This window comes from Mus caroli, chromosome 2 (genome assembly GCF_900094665.2).
Source record: "Mus caroli chromosome 2, CAROLI_EIJ_v1.1, whole genome shotgun sequence".
Taxonomy (NCBI): domain Eukaryota; kingdom Metazoa; phylum Chordata; class Mammalia; order Rodentia; family Muridae; genus Mus; species Mus caroli.
In genome coordinates, this window is record NC_034571.1 from 55,394,661 (window position 1) to 55,411,596 (window position 16,936).

General features: G+C 45.3%; 1 protein-coding gene across 1 annotated transcript in view; it reads right to left on the reverse strand.

The window, feature by feature from the left end:
• Positions 1-16,158, reverse strand: part of Pla2r1 (phospholipase A2 receptor 1) — a 137,486-nt gene extending 121,328 nt beyond the window's left edge. The window contains exon 1 of the mRNA XM_021186203.2: positions 15,860-16,158. Within this exon, the coding sequence (XP_021041862.1) occupies positions 15,860-15,980 (121 nt within the window). The 5' untranslated portion in view covers positions 15,981-16,158. The remainder of the gene's footprint in view (positions 1-15,859) is intronic.
• Positions 16,159-16,936: the final 778 nt, after the last annotated feature.

The following is a 16,936-nucleotide window of genomic DNA, read 5'->3' on the forward strand; positions in this document are numbered from 1 at the left end:
AACTGATTTATAGCAACACAAATTGCTTAAGACTCTGTTCAAAACATTGTCAACGTATCCATTGAAAGCTGTGCCTCATTTAAAAACTGATAACCTTTCTTATAACCATGTGCTTGAGGAGTTGTTAGGGGTCAGAAAAAATGCTTTGATTATCGTACACTGGAGCCGAAGAGAAGGGAGAGCCAATGGCGTGGGTAGAGAATGAATGGTTCTAGGGGAGATTTCATTTAGATCAGGAAATTTGTTTTTCTAATGGAAGCCATCTCAGGGTGGCTATTAGTAACAGTCGTTCAAAATCAAATCCATCCCTCGTCAGTGTGATGTGGATTTCAACCATTAGCCTTCCTTCCAAACCTCCCTTTCACCTTTTCATGCCCGGGCAGAATGCAAGTCCTAATTTCTGCTGTAATCTGCTAATTGCGTTCTAGCTAGCTCAGAGTCCCATTAGTTTCTCAATAGAGGATAATTATTCTACCGTGATCATCCTGTAGCTCAGCTCCTATCTGATGTGCATATTCGAGTGTATCCAGCTCTGCTGTCTATGACTGGGCCTCAATTCATGCATCTCAGATGAATACATTGAGTCACTGGGTAAGATCTCAGGACACAGGTGGGCCCACCACGGACCGGCTGTGTATCTCTGGATCAATGACTTGATCTCTGACAGTCTCACTTTCCCTATTTGAACTGGAACTGTGTACACTATGAATCTCAGAAGGATGTGAAAGACAGTCTCTTAAATAAATAAACCATGCAAGACTCCATTGGCAACTGAGAAGGCCCCAGGAAACATGACTTAGTAGTACTTTTCAACTTCTCAGCCGTCTTGATTCTGAGAGCCAGAGCCCACTGTAGACCCGCAGATCTACTCTGAACATCTGCTGAACACTTATTTTCTTCTTAGATATGGTCAATAGTAAAAAGTTTACTTCTACTTTTGTTTTAATCATACGCACTGAGGGCAAAGTGCTCATGAAATATTATGGAGGAAACATAATCTTCAAAGCACCAGATTTTAAAAATCCTTGTCTCACATTTTCAAGTTCATATACAATTATTATTATTAAGACTCCTTATGTTTTGTTTATCCGTACTCCCTGCCTATAAAGTATGTACTGAACCGTAAAAAGAAAAAAAACTAAAACATAAGAAAATTGTGTAACATGAACAAGCAGTATATTGGAGGCAGGATGAATAAGTAAACAAAGAAATTGCACATCACTGGGATTTTGGGTGAAAGAATAATGTTTTACGCTTCCAAATGGTGACAGTGGTATATGTTTGGCCCAGGGAATGGCACTATTTGGAGGTGTGTCCTTGTTGGAGTAGGTGTGTCCTTGTTGGAGGAGGTGTGGCTTTGTTGGAGTACCTTTGTCACTGTGAGCATGGGTTTTAATACCCTCACCCTAGCTGCCTGGAAGTCAGATAGAGATGTAGAACTCTCAGCTCCTCGAGGCTGCACCATGCCTGCCTAGATGCTGCCATGCTCCCACCTTGATGATAATGGACTGAAGCCTGCCCAAATTAAATGTTGTCCTTATAAGAGTTGTCTTGGTCATGGTGTCTGTTCACAGCAGTAAAACCCTAGGATACAAATCAATACGCATTTAAGGGGAAAGAGTTGTAGAATTAAGGATGGTAGTAATCACCAAAACCCTTTCCAAGGCATAAAAATACTACTAGATTAGCACATGCCTCGCTGCTGAGTTCTGGAAGCCATGACAGCTCCATGGAACATAGCTTCAGGAAAGCGAATCTGTATGTATTTTAAAGTAGGTATGACTGGCCTACCTGAACAGACGTGCTACTTCACAATGAGCCAAGCTAACAAATGACCTAGGCCACTTTCCCATCTAGTCACATCAGAATCTGATCCTAATATTTCATGTCTCTGTGACTGTCCAACCGCCCCTCTACTTAGAGGCACAGGCTAGTCCTGAGCTCCCTCCTGCCCTAGCCTCGAAAGCACTGGGATCACAGCAGGGAGCTACCACACCTGGCTTCCAGCACCAGCAATCTCCTCGAACTCACTAACAACAAAACAGTCTTCCAATGAACCACGAATAGACAGACTGTAAGCATCACTGTTCAGGTTGCTACTGTGTGCTCGGAATAGTTGCCCCTAACAACACCGTAATGTGGAAAGAGGCCACTACTCCTTAGCGCGTGCAGTTGTTGGATTGAAAAAAGGATGGAAATCGAGGGTGGGAGGAATCAAGATTGATTACATATGTCAAGGTTATCAGTTCTGCTTGAACAGTGATTAAGTGATTAATGAAGTACTGCCAGCATCACTAAATCTCTTTACAGGCAAGTGTTATGTTCTTCCCTTCTTAATGATGAATTTGGGTGTGGAAGAGGTATGGATTACTAGAAGAAACTTACAAGCTAATTTACACCCCTTTAAAACGCAGGCAGACTAGTCCCCTCTTTCTGCTTCTGAGTTTCTAAGAAGTGAGAAGGGAGCTCTACCCTGACCGACTGTTCTGCTTATTCTAAGGTATTGTTCTCATGATGGCAGCTGGGACATTGACTCACTCATTCATTCAGCAAACACTCATTGGTGCCAGCCATGCGGGAGGGACAGGCCTGGAGGCCAAGGACTTGTTAGTCTATCTGTCTGTGGAAACTTTCAATCTGTGTGTTCTGGAAGCTTGAGAGCTGCCCTAACTAAAGTAATGAAGGAAGTCCTGTCAGCGCTGAAGAGACATTACTCCAGTTCTACTCAAAGTGAGTCTGTGAAAAATAAGTAATTAAAGCCAGGATCAAGAAAACTGATCACAGAAAAAGACGCTTAACTGAGCCTTCAACTGCTGTCAGTAGGAAGTAGACGGAACTCCCACATAGGAAGCATGCATAGACACGTGCTTGCCTGTCTCCCAGGAAGGATAAGCTGAGCAGCACTGAGTTCAGCAGGGACACAAGCTCTGCCCAGACAGGCCTGGAGAAGCTGTTTAATTGAATCATTCATTCATTACCTTTTTAGTTTCATCCCAAACCCATTTTCTCTTAGGATATGAATTCGAAGTTTACTGAGGACTGTATTCTACTGTGAATTTATTTTCATATATCCTGTCAAAACATTGAGAAAGAAGAACCAAACAGCTAATAGATTGCTCACGTGGACAACTTGAAATTTCCAGCAACAAACACGTTGTGAGTGATGTGTTAGGAACCTGCAGATAGAAGGCTAAGTTAAGACTAAGAGACTTATAGCTCAAGGTCACGTTTATATTTCACCTCACAGACGTCCAACGTGGCAGAAGCCAGGGGTAAAGGGCATTGTTCTGGTCTTGAATATCAGAGAATCACAGCCCTCGTATTTTCACCCAAGAAGTACTGACCAGGAGCTTGATATCTGTACCACAGGTATGCACTCACGGGTCCCTGAGAGGAGACCTGTCTCTGCTTGTCAGATAATGTTCAGAATAGCAGGGGCATGAGTCAATAGATACACTGGTGACCAACTGAGGAAGCTTGCAGGCAGGATACCCAGGACACAGAGAGTGTCACTAAAGCTCAGAGATGATGAAGTCACTCAGCCTTTGAGTTAAGACAGCATAATTATATAGAAAATTTGGACAGCAGGAACATGTGACATTAGAATGACTCTGTTGTGCTTGGGGGTCATCCTATTAAGATCTTGAATTTTACTAAAAAAAAACCTTTTATATTATTAATTATATTATATGAATATAATATAACTTCGAATAAAACACAGATGGGGCTGTGGCTTAAAAGATGATCTAGGGTCAAATAGATATAATAGATTCAACAAAAACATGTGTCATGTATCTTCTGTGTGCCTAGCATCATTTTAGGTGCCCAGACAATGAAAGACCAACCAATTACCAAGCTCCTGATTCAGGTGGAGAGAGATGGTACGTGAATGGGTTTGAGGAACAGTGTTGAAATTATAATTGTGGTCCAGAATTGGAGATTGAAGTCATATGTGCAAGCCAGGGAGCAGCACCAAGGGGGAGGGAATGGCAGGGTTGGGCAATCAATGGAAGGTAGGTGGTGTGGCATGGGTATCTTCCAAGGGCTCATGTGATTTCCTGTCTTGCCAGTGACCGTCCTTCTGCCATTGCAAAGCCGTCTGCGGTGCCCTAGTGATCTCCTCACTAGAACTGACCAGATGCTGGTGTCCAGCCGGTGAGCCTCTAGAGCTCGCACATAATGAGACACATTGCTCTATAACTCTACGAACTTAATGAGATACATTGCTTTATGACTCCACGGCCTTGGCTGTTTCGTTGCTGAATGTTACCTGAGGATTCTAGAAATGAACAGAAATTCCTGAGAAGAAGCTGTGTCTGGCTGTGAACAAAACAGCTCCTGGGGTAAGTCTCTGTGTCTGCATTGACTGATGGATGGGATGGATTCTCAGTATTGTACAGAGATTTGCAGTTTTGTAGTTCAGGGGCTATTTTATCTTAGGCTGGTTTTAGCCTTCTGGAACAGACACTCCTTGTTCCACTCTGTATCTTAACTAACACCTCGGATATTAAGAAAACAAAAACAAAAACAAAAACAAAAACCTCTTAGAAGCCAGTAACTTAGCAGAACACTGGCTTCCACCAACCCACGAGCTAAAAATGTGTCTTGGGCCTATAGAATAGCTCTGCTTATCTCTCTGGTATACCCACAAATATATTTTAAACTTACCCTGACTTGTGACTTTCTTTGTCCTGTAAAAGTGTATGCATGTATACATATATATATATATATATATATATATATATATATATAGTGAAACTGTTTCCACATTGGAAGTTGGAATTTGCAGTAATCATCTAAATCTTTGTCCCTGAGGCCGTGGTCCCTCAAAAGAGCTCCAGAATAAACTATCATACTATCACACACCCTTTAAGATGAGAATGTCTACATCCACAGATATTTACACTGGCTAGGCTTTTGGCTTCATGTATTCAAATGGCTATCAGATTTCTCCTAACTCCCTTGAGGTCAACGTGAGAGGCTAGAGGCAGACAGATTCCTAGAGAGGCAGACAGATAGGGAGAGGGACTGGAACTATGTAATAAAGATGGTCAGCGTCCAACATAGCCAGCTAGCTTCTTCCCCTTCTTGACTGGAGACAAAAGCTTGGCTCTGTGAAACCAAAGCCTTTGCCTCCCCACTCTCCCCAGCCAGGAGGGCTTCTGCTGTGGACTAGACCATCAAGTTCAAAGGGAACATGTTTACATAACAGTGTCTTTTTTCAAACTGACCAACCCTAAATTAGGGGAGGAAGATCCTTCAAAGACTTAGATAAGCCCCAGCCCTCAAGGAGGAGTACCCTGCCTGCTTTGAGGAAGGTCTCAGTGTGCTTGTTACAGAGGGGGTGGGGAGGAGTGGGGGCAGGTGTCTCTCACCCCTAATAAAAGTCTTTCTTCACCAACAGACAGCAGTTTGAGAATTTCTCAGCTGTTACCTATCACGCAAGAGATTATTCCTGCCTTTTCATTCTTTAACCACCAGAGAAAATGAACCCAATCCAGACCACTATGCAGTAACAATAGTTAGTTACAGTACAGCTGCGACTTTCCTGCTGCCAACTAGAGTCACCTGTAGGAAGTGTCCCTTGAGGCCCTTGCATTGGAACCCTCCTGGTTTTCTCTACACCTGTCTTTAGTGTCTCCTGCTTTAGACAGAGCTTCTATTAGAAGCAACCTCATGAAGATAGAGAGTGGCTAGGACGGGGTTTGAACTGTTAATTCTCTGTCTCTCAACTACCTCTTAGCACTTCTAACAAACACGCCTTGCAACAAATAACCAAACAGAAGCCTAAAGCAATCCTCTGCTCTGGCAGCTCTGTAGGCATGTGCAGAGCTCTCGAGTAGTCAACAGGTCACACGGTGAGGAAGTTGCCCTCTGCGGTGCTCTGTGTCAAGGCCCCGGCAAAGAAAGGTCCAGTGCACAGTTCATATCTACTGCAATGCTTAAGACAAACTATTAAGAAGTCATGGCTTGTGATCTGCGTCTGTCTGCGTCTGCTGTCAGACTCTTTTTCCAGTTCCCTGAGTTGGAGGCTTCTGTTAGTCCAGCACCCAAACATCACCCATTGGCCTCAAAGGGGGCATTGCAGCTTCTCTTTGAGTCAGTTTAGTGGTGTGTGTGTGTGTGTGTGATAGATGTATATGGTGTATACATGCGCACTTATGTGTGCAGGTAATCATGGAGGCCAAAGGAATTGGGTGTTCTGCTCTGTCATTCTTAAATGTATTCCTTTGAATACAGTGTCTCTCACTGACCTGGAGCTAGGCTGGAAGCCAGCAAACCCCAGTGATCCTTCTGTTTCTGTCCACCCCACTCCCCCAGTGCTGGACTTACAAGAGCACATGCAACCACATCGGACTCTTTCATATGGGGATTTGCACCCAGGCCCTCATGCTTGCATACCAAGTGTTCCTACCAGTTAACCTGTCTCCCCAGCCCCTCTGACACAATTCCTGTTTGAGTCCAGAAGAGTGCAGGGGTTAGTAGGGACTGCATCTCTCTGGAACTAGGCTGAAAGTGGGAAGGTTCTCTCTGGAGACATACTCACTTTATCCACTTCCTGGATTTGGATTTGTCAGCAGCCCTGTGTAAACACGGGAATTCAGATGCAGCTGCATTGATTCTGATGGGGTAGCAGGAAGGGGTGTTGTAAGGTGTGGAAGCAACACCCCCTCGAGACCCCCTCAGTGATAGAGAAGTCTGGTTCTCTTCCACAGGACTCTGTAAGCCAGAAGCGAGAAACTTCCCATGCTCACAGCAAAGGCCTCTACCTGGTCCTCCAAAGAACAGATACACAAAAGAAGAGGGAGAAAGACCTTCCTTTCCATGGCTCTCTGCTGAAAGTGTACATTTTATCTGAAACCATTTGGGTACCTTTAACAGTCCTTGGGCTCCTGTCTATTGCCTTTTATTAATGAACTAAAAAGTTACTTAAGTACAAAAATACATACATACATACATATATACATACATACACACATACAATAAAACCAAAAGTCCCAAGCCATAAAACTCCTTCCGTCTCAGTGCTTCCTTCTCTTTCCATTGCCCTAGCACTGTCCTTGATTCTGAGGTAGCTTTAGTCTCCTGCTGCTTGTGAACCTGAATAGTCACCCCCTCCCCAGGCCCACAGGTCCCCTCTTGCTAAATCTTTAACTTGTTCCTGTTCCCTTTCTCTCTAATCGTCCCAAATCACTGCTTCAGGTTCTAGGAGGCACACAATACCCTTTGTCACAAGTGGGGGAAAAATGAAACCTGGCTTAATCAGCCTCACTGGGCACACTTGTGTGAGGCTTCAAATTGCCTCTTACCAACCCCTGCAGGTGCATTAACCATTTAGACAGCGTTTGAGGATCTCAGCCATCCAGGCTCACTCTCATAGCCCCCACAAAGCCCCAGCCAGGCTCTTTGCCATAATTTTGTATCTTACTAGGAAGATTTCACATGGAGCAAGGAACAGGTTTCATCCTTTTCGTTTTCAGGCTATCCCTGCATCGTTTTGCTTTCATTTAACCAGAAAGTACCCAGCAGACAACGCTGGGGTAAAAACTCACTATTCACTGTGGTTCTGTTATTTTCTTACGGCCAGTGTTGAAACTATACCATCTTAGTCATGAGGGAGCATGCTTGCAAAGAGCAAGTTAAGGCAGGACTGACATGTTAAACTCCTTGCCCAAATGCCCACATGTTAAAGCCCTGGGGGAAAGGACACAGACTGAACAGAGCAAGCAGACAGAAAACAGCCCCACTGTCAATTGGAAATGCAGTGTGACCTCTCTAAAGACAAACGTGTTTACACAGAGCTGTCTATCCCAAACTGCATTAGAAATGTGGCTGCTTAAAAAGTCAGTGGCACTTGAGGTAGGTGTTTTAGAAAGCAAATACAACATGATGTTTAAGGTGGGCTATTTGTTTATATCTTTATTAGTCCGCCACAAATAGTGTGGCCTAAACGATAGAAATTTATTTATTTTTCCTGATTCTGGAGGCTGAAGGGTGGGGCCAAACTGTGGAGGGTTGGGCCTTTCTGAGGCCTGGAGGGAAGGAGGATCCTCTATCACTGGCTTTAGGCCACCTTCCTGACTCTCTTCATATCTCTATTTTTTATGCATATTTCACCCCCAAATTCCCTTTACTATGAGAATACCACTGTATAAGGTTAGAGCCATACTAACTAACTCTTTTTTACTTGCTTCTTTTTGGGGGAAGGTCCCCCTTTTTTCCTGAATAAATTCTCATTCTGAGGTGCTGCGGGATTAGCCTTCTACCTATGATTGGGGGTTGAGGACAGTCCCCATCTGTGAAGGTTTGAATAAAAATGCCCCCCAACCCCCAGACTCAGGTATTTAAATAGTTAGTGATACTATTGGGAGAGGAGGGTACAGTGGCCTTACTAGAGGAAACATGTTACTGGGGACCAGTTTTGAGAGGTTGTAGCTTTGTCCCATTTCCAGTTTCCTCTCCTTCCTTTGTTTAAAGTTGAAGATGTGATCTAGATTCCTGCTCTGACCTCCTGCTGCCTTGTCTCCCTCACCATTGAAACCATAACCCCCCCCCCCACTCACTTTTCCTTAAGTTGCCTTTGACCACGGTATTATATCACAGCAATAGAAAAGTAACTAGTGCACTGTCATTCATATTAACACTGTTTGCAGACTCCAGTGCAAAATGAAACGGTGTGTCTCTAGCCTTAGGCCCACAAGGATCACACTCCTAATCCCATAATACTCTTGACACACACTTAGTATCTAGATTGGACATAGGGGATCAGTTCTCAATCTTCTTAGTGTATGAGGTAAGTTTGCTGGCCAGTGGGCAGTTCACTCTCAGGACCCAGGCAGTTTGCTTGCTACCCTAAGTGGATAGCAGCAGTGGCCATGAGATGTACCAGGGACAAGAGCCTGTCTCAGAGAGAAAAAGCCAGGTAAATTGAGTCACGGGCCTCTGGCTTGTTCTTGCCTATCAGACATATATGAGATACCTAAACTCAAAGATAAAAATTATTAAGACCCCGGACCATATTGCATTAAACTATGTGTTGGGGCCTCTTCTGAACACAGAACTTTGAGAAACTACACCAGGTTCATGCCCATGAATCCTTCCCTGATCTTCTTTGACTTAAGTTAGTGCTGTAGGAAAAAAGGACCATCAGGCTGCAAAACACATGCTTGAGACTCAGAGAGAATCTGCCTTGGATACCTTGCATAACAGGGTTCATTCTAGTGCTGGCACCATAGGTGCTGATGGGGGATACCCTTAGTCATGTGGTTCACTTAGAAAACTGAAAATAATTCTTAACTTTTGGATGTAAGGGCAGTGAGAAAAGATAGTGCTCACTTGGAATTTCCTGTTTATTTTCATCCTTGCAATTTCCCAACAACCAGAATAACATACTCCTTTGGAACAACTGTAGACCGGAAAGTATCATAAATTAACAAGTCATGTGACCACTCACAGACGTAGGCAGCTCTTGCTTTCTTTAGTGGCCTATCACAGAGCTCATTTCTCTTGAGTGGTTTTACTTCACAGAAATATGGTAGTTCATCTTGTATTTATAAGGTGCTTTTTGGTTTGTTTCATTTTTTTTTAAAGGATAGTATTTCTTTTCATTTCCATCAATTCAAGCGATGACTTATGTTCTCAGCTATGTGCCGGAAGATCTCCTAAAAAGCTCTCAAGGACAGTTTCTGAAAGCATTTGGAAGGAACAGTACAGAGATATCACAAATCTGCTACTCTGATAGATTGAATGAGGACTCGCTAGCTAGGAGTGAGTTCAGAAGAGAACACAAAAGCACTGTTGTTTCAGGACACCCAAGATATAAATAAATGAACTGTCAGGTCAAAGAAGAGGAACTGAGGGAACAACTGGGTTCCCTAAGTGACTTAGCTTTTCTGGTCACTGGCTTGGAACCTGTTTTGGATGACACTTGTTACTATGACAATGACCAATGGGAAATGAGATGAGTAGTTCAGTGATGAAGAGTTAAAAGGACCAGGCAAACCAGAAATCTATGCTACTGTGCAAAATAAGTGAGTGTGGTAAAGAGCCAATCAGAGGAGGTGAGTGAGGTAAAGAGCCAATCAGAGGAGGTGAGTGAGGTTAAGAGCGAATCAGGGGAGGTGGATGTGGGAAAGGGCCAATCAGAGGAGGCAAACAAGAAAAACACAAAGGGAGAGATGCTGAGAAACGATGGGCAGAGATGTGCTGAGAAACGATGGGCAGAGATGAGAGAGATGGAGTCCAGAGGGTTGGAGTGGCCAGGGAAACAGCTAAACCAGACTGGTCATGTTTTTGCTTAAATTCCCAATCTCCAGATTAGTTAGGAGAAGTGCGTGTTGCCTGAGGACATAGGAGTTGCCCAGATCAGTGAATAAAACAATACATTTGGACCTTTTTTTTTTTTTTTTTTTCCGAGACAGGGTTTCTCTGTGTAGCCCTGGCTGTCCTGGAACTCACTTTGTAGACCAGGCTGTCCTGGAACTAATTTTTGCTTTATGAAAATATTCACTTGTACATATGGGATTTGAGAGCAAGGCGCTGCAGACAGTAAAAAGACCTATTGATCGTCCTAGGGCTAAATGGAACTCATGTATGTGTATGGTGTAGGAGAAAAGTCTATCTTGCCAGTTACTACCTCGGTGTGATGATATTCAGTGTGGGTGCATGTAAGCTGGCACAGAGTCCTCTCTGGTGTTGGGAACTACTAGGATCAGGAAAGAGGGCATTTCCACTTCTGTATCAGAAATGGCCCTGTTATGGGAGAACATCAGAGCTCCGATCCTTCCCCAGCTCTGCCTCCAGTTTGTGGCTTTCAGTCTCCCAGAAAGCTCTCCCAGGTGGTAATCACTCTTCTCCTCCACTGGGGACTACTGCTCTGAACCACTTTTCCTTACAGGATGATTCTGGCAGTAGCAGCAAGCTCCTCTTTGTTCTCTTTATCAGAAAAAGCTTTAACTTCTAAATGCATACATCAAGACTCTAGCCCAGTGCTTTGTCTACTGATGGCTGTGCCTATTAATATAGCTCATGGAATGAATTTAGTATCATAACCACTATGACAGAATAGACTAAAGAGTATAGAGTAGAAAAAAAACCCACTCTGATGTATTGTGGAAGGGCATCTTCTAAATGAAACATTTAGTTAAACATATATCCCACATTTACCGTGCTTGTGGGATGAAATATTCCTGTGAACATCAGATTCTTGGCTCTGGGTCTAGTATGGCTCTAGACAGTTGGTTTCTTGACTTCTTCTGCTTCAAATATCTTTTTTTTCACTTCCTGTCCAATTTCATGACTGCTCCTGGGACTACGTCTTCCCAGGAAGCTCGAGAGCTATTACATTTGGTGCCACTATCCAGAATGGATAAATCTCCCCAACTGCAAATTCCCATAGTCTGTTACCCTTCCTTTCTAGGACTGACTTAGCGCAACCTTAGCTTCCTAGATGAAGTCTTTGCTGAATGGGTGATGGGGGAGGGGTGTCTTGCTTCTCTCCAGTGTCGAGTATTTTTGAGTCTCCACAAGATGCTTGTGGAGCTTAGAATGTGCCTCACACTTGCCCCAGTGACCTTAGCAGGTGCTTTTCCTTGCACATAAGAAGAGACTCATTGGGAACTTTCAGCTCATTGAACTTTGACGGTGGCTGATGGTCTATGGCTTTCACATAAAATATGACTTAGTATCCTACCTCTTTTTTCCCCATATGCCAATTCTTTATTTATCCTTTAGGACATTGAGAGCTCTTTGACGGGTCTCCAGCTCCTCAGGCCAGTCCCTCCTCTGCAGCCCTTCAGCCATTGCTTGCTGTCTTACCACCTACTCTACTGTCTTGCAGTTGTTTGAGTTTCTGTGTCTGTCTCTGGCTTCTTGGAGACCGTGTCTTTTGGTCCTCTTGTTTTTATATTCTCAGCATGGGGGTATGGAGTGGATGCTGCTGGCTCAGTACTCACACCTGCTAATCCAGTGCTTGTTCACCTGCACTCAAGTTCTACTCGCCCGACAGAGTCTGTTTCTACCCAGGTTTCAGGCAGGCCAGAAGCACCCAAGAGTGAATGTCTCAGGAATGACAATAAGTAAGGGGAGGGAGGTTGTTGGAAACAGCACGGCTTTCTGTCTGTCTGTGGGCCCACTGAGAATTCACAGGTCCCTGAGAATCTGAGCCTCAGTTGCCCATAGAGGTCATCTTCCCTTCTCTGCTCATTGCCTTTCTCCCTTACCTTGCTTCCTAGAACTGCCTCCCAAATAAATAGACATCTCAGGGATTGCCTTCTAGTGAGCCCAAAACTGCACAGGGAAAGAGCACATACCATTTATCAGAGAGAAACCAGGGAGGCCTTCAGCCATTGCTCGCCGCTCTTCCCTTCACCTACCTTGCTTCACTGTCTTTCTTTTAGGCAAGAGCCACGGTCAAGGTATTGACCTCACAGACACCCTCATTGTCTCTTTGCACTAATTGTCCAGAAGAGCTACATCAGCCCGATGGAGCTCACTACACTTGTGCACTGGGGAGCTGACACCACGGGAGGAAAAACTCACTCTGCCCTGATCAGAGCCACTTGACAGTTACGGCTTTTAGCCTTCAATGTAGTTTCACCTGTGATTATTCTCAATCAACTTCCTTTAGCAAAAACCTTGCCTTTCTTTCCCCAGGGTACTTTGCTCCCTCTTCATTTTCCCTTTGCCTTCCCAGTATCTGGAGTCTGTGAGTGGTCAGCCTGACAACTTGACCCAGCCTAGAATCACTGGAAAAGGGAATCCTAGTTGGAATAATTATGTTTATTGCTTTGGCCTGTGCACGTGCCCGTGCGGCATTTTCTTGATGGATTATTAGATAACTGTAGGCCTAACCCACAGTGGGCGATATCATGTCCTGGACAGGTAGTCCTGGACCATATCAGGAAGTAGGCTGAGCAGAAAGCCTGAGCCAGCCAGCAAGCATTGCTCCTCCATGATTCATGCACTGAGGCCCTGCCTTGACTTCTCTTAGTGATGGATTACGACTCACGTATAAGCCAAATTAACCTTTTCCTTCCCAAGTCCCTTTTGGTCAGAGTCTTGTATCACAGCAACAGAGAACTAAGCAGAACAGTGGTGTTAGCAAGTTTTAGCACATGCTAGAAGACAGACTAGCTGGTGAGGGAGAGTGAACCACAAAAAGGCCTTGGTTTAGTTGACATGGAAGTGGAGGACCGGGTCCACCAAGAGCAGTGCTGAGGATGAGAAACGATGGACACAGGGTTGTCAAGATAGTCCTGGCCAGAGGAAGAAGCGGCCATGAAGATCATAAGCTACGGACAACACATGCCATTATAAGGCTTGAGACAAATGAAGCACAGAGACTAAGTAACTCATTTAAGGTCTTGTAAATATCATACCCAGGCTGTCCCTGAAGCTCAGAGATCTCTCCGGCCATATGATGCAACATTTACTGATTTTCCCATAAAGATTACTGACATATGATAGAAAAAGCACAACATGTTTGCCTCCCAGGGCTGGTATGCTTGAACGCACAGAACAATATTGCATGTGGAGCCTGTTACGCATTGCTATAAATCTACTCTTAGTGGGTATGCAACTAGAATAATTTGGATTATCATCTTAACGGTTAGGCGGGATGCCAGTCATGGCTAAAGGTAAACCAGTGCAGTGCTCAAGCAGTGAGAAATGGAGCTGTCACAAAACATGGCCAAGCACATCGTAGCCGTTTCCCGGTTCCTGCGCCTGACTATATGAACTTAACCTCTGCTGCCAGTTTTATGTCAGCTTGACCCAAACTTGAGTCATTTGTGAAGAGGTCGCCTCAGTTGAGAACATGCACCTATAGAATGGCCCATGGGTAAGCTTGTGGTACACTTTCTAAACTGATAATGATGTGGGAGAGCCCCTCTTTTTACGATGATGACTCTCTTGTCTGTGCTGTCCAAACCCTAGTGCTGGTGCTTTAAGAAAGCAGGCCAAGCAAACAATGGGGAGCAATCCAGAAAACACCCTTCTTCCACAGCCTCTGCATCAGCTCCCATCTTCAGGTTCTTCCTGTCTTTCCCTGACTTCCCTTCACGATGGACTGTAATCTGTGAGGTAAACGAAATAAGCCCTTTCTTCCCCAAGTTGCTTTTGCTCATAGTGTTTACCATAACCAGCGAAGCCACTCAAGGGCCAATTCCTGGGTGTGGGTCAAATCTTGGGTGATGCCCTGGTGAACCCCCAGCAGCAGCTGCTGCAGTATCGCTAACCATTGCACCATCAGGCATGCTAGGTGATGCCCTCGGGAACCACAATCATGCCCTCTGCTCTGGACTGGGGTGCAGGAGACAAGAGAGACCTCCACTCTTTCCCCAATACCAACATTTTGTTTTCCCTTCTTTGCTAATAAAACCTCGATTTCAGGCGTGTCTACAATTCACTTGCAATTCCACTGGTGCAGGTGATGGGGTCAGGAAGAGAGACTGTGTGGTAGCTAGTGCAGAATGCCTATACTTTTAGTGCATCAACCACAGCGCCTGTGTTTGGAGAATCTCTGGGACCGCAATGTTGAACTCCAGATTTGCAGGCTGTACCTGGGGAGTATGGCAGGGAGCTGGTGGCTTTCATATTCAAAGTGCCCTTGATTATGGAAAAGAAGGCCTCTTCAGCCACTATCTCAGGTCAGGATTTGGGTCTGCCAAATATAGAAAGGATTAGCTCCCAGTGGGTGCTGACCCTGACTGTGAGGATCTTGGATCAGGCTTCTGGTGGCTGAGTCCCAGCTAGTCTCACAAGCTGCTGCCCTTTCCTAACACTTAAGCCCAGGCAAGACCTCCATGCTAAGATACAAAGTGGCAAACTGACTATGAGAATGCTTGCCCATGTGTACTTAGAGTTTTACTTAACTGAAAAATACCTAAGAGCATTTCTGGCTGCTTCAGAATAGGAAGAGCTGGTGTGGTTTAGCCTTGGTGAGGATAAAGCCCCTAGAGTGCTCCGAAGTACAGCTGAGAAATAAAATTTAAAAAAAAATCTTAAAAATGTGTGCATATGTTGAAGGAAAAATAAAAGAACAAAGAACTGGATTACATCGTGTTTCATGCCTTTTCGCCAGAGGTTTTCCTAGGACAGAGTGCACAGGAGCTGCCAGGAGGCTCCTGGTTTAAGGCCACCTGCTTGCCTTTGATCATGGCACAGTCACGCGTTCAGGGACACACCTTTTATGTCTCAGAGACTCGGTCCTGAGTTGCTCCTTGCAGACACTGATTCTTTTCCTTGGGTTTCCTTCTATGCTCACGTTGGGGCCTTACTGTATGTGGGTTGATGCTCAAACCTATGCTGCATTTATCAGTTTGTACACGTGTCTGGGGCTGTGTAACTTATTTGTCAGTGGTTCATGAATGTTATAGAGCCATTGTTCAGCCTAGAGAAACGGAGGACCAGAGGTACAAATCCCATCGCTGTCCACCCCACTGAGCCCCACCTCCCCAAGGGGCGTAGCAGACAGGCCTGTTTGGGGGTTATCTGTAGAATGTAGATTCAACTTCTCCCTTTGGAAGGTAATGAAACGAGACATATTTTTGTCAGCATTATCTGAAAGGTGACCCTCTTAATCAACCCATGTAAAGTTTGCATTTTGAAACTATCTCTACTCTCCTAGGACCCATAGGTCCCGCAAGCCTGGAAGGCAATACCCTGCCCCTTATCTCGCCCTAATTTGGAGGACAAGAGGATGTGCGGAAGAGACTGTCCCATCTGCCCCGGGACAGTACACAAGCAACCACAATACAAACTAGGCCTTGCTCTTATTTGTCTTGCTCAACTCCTACCCGTTTTCCGCCCTGAATCCCGGGTGCCAATCTGCCCCCACTTCGGCGCTGCGGACACTCACCACGCCACTCGAGGGACGGTTCCTGGATGTGAGTCACATCTTGGGCGCTGCCCTGGTGAACCCCCAGCAGCAGCAGCTGCTGCAGCCAGAGCAGCTGCAGCATCGCTAACCATTGCACCATCAGGCACGCTAGGTGACACCCACGGGAATCAGAACCGTGTCCCCTGCTCTGGACTAGGCTGCAGGAGGCAAGAGAAGCTACCACTCTTCTCGAGGACCACGCCACCCCGGAGCCCTAGAGATGAACTCGCCTCCCTTGTCGCCACAGCGTGTACACTTGGGGCTCTGGGCGTGGAGACGCAAATAGCGGAGTTTTCCCCGCCCCGCCCACACTGCTTTGGGGAGGGAGCAGGAAGAAGGGCCGGGCCTTGTGCAGCTTAAACACTCCTGCCTTTTGGGGTTAGGAGAAAGCAGGGCTAAGGTAACAGCGTGGCTCCCTTTCCCCGCTCCACGAGTGCTCAAACTTCTCTCTCGGGTTTGCTGCAGTCCCTGGTCACCCGTCCCCAGCGTGGTGAGCGAGCTAATCCTCTCCAGGAGAAGAAACCTGCCCGCCGGATTTGCAAGGGTTTGGCTGCCCGCAGAGGAGTCAAAAAAAAAAAAAAGAGCTGCCGGGTAAACTCAGGCCCGGGAAGCCTCTGGAATGCAGAGCACAGGAGACACCTAGGGGCCCAACCTGGTCTTCAACATTGCTCTAGAGTAACCAGAAGTCACCTTCAGTATCCAGCTTTATCCTAATTTAAAATAACCCCAGGCTTCCGTTTTCTTAGATCATCTTCATCTAATCAAATATCCCACACTGTAGAGTTGAAGAACCCAGTAAGAAAGGCATGTGACTGGATCTCCGTTACTCCTTAACTCAACAAAACTTACTCCCTAAATTAGTAAACAACAACAAATAAATACAAAACATCGGGCTGCCCAAACCGTGACCAGTCGCAGTCTTTCTAACTGCCCACCTTCCCCGCCAAATAACTAACATTTATTATACAGGAAGCATTCGATACATAAGAGAGCAAGCAGTCTGATACAAGGCCCTTGCCTAAGCAAGACCTTGGCATAGCGGGTAAAACAGAAGCG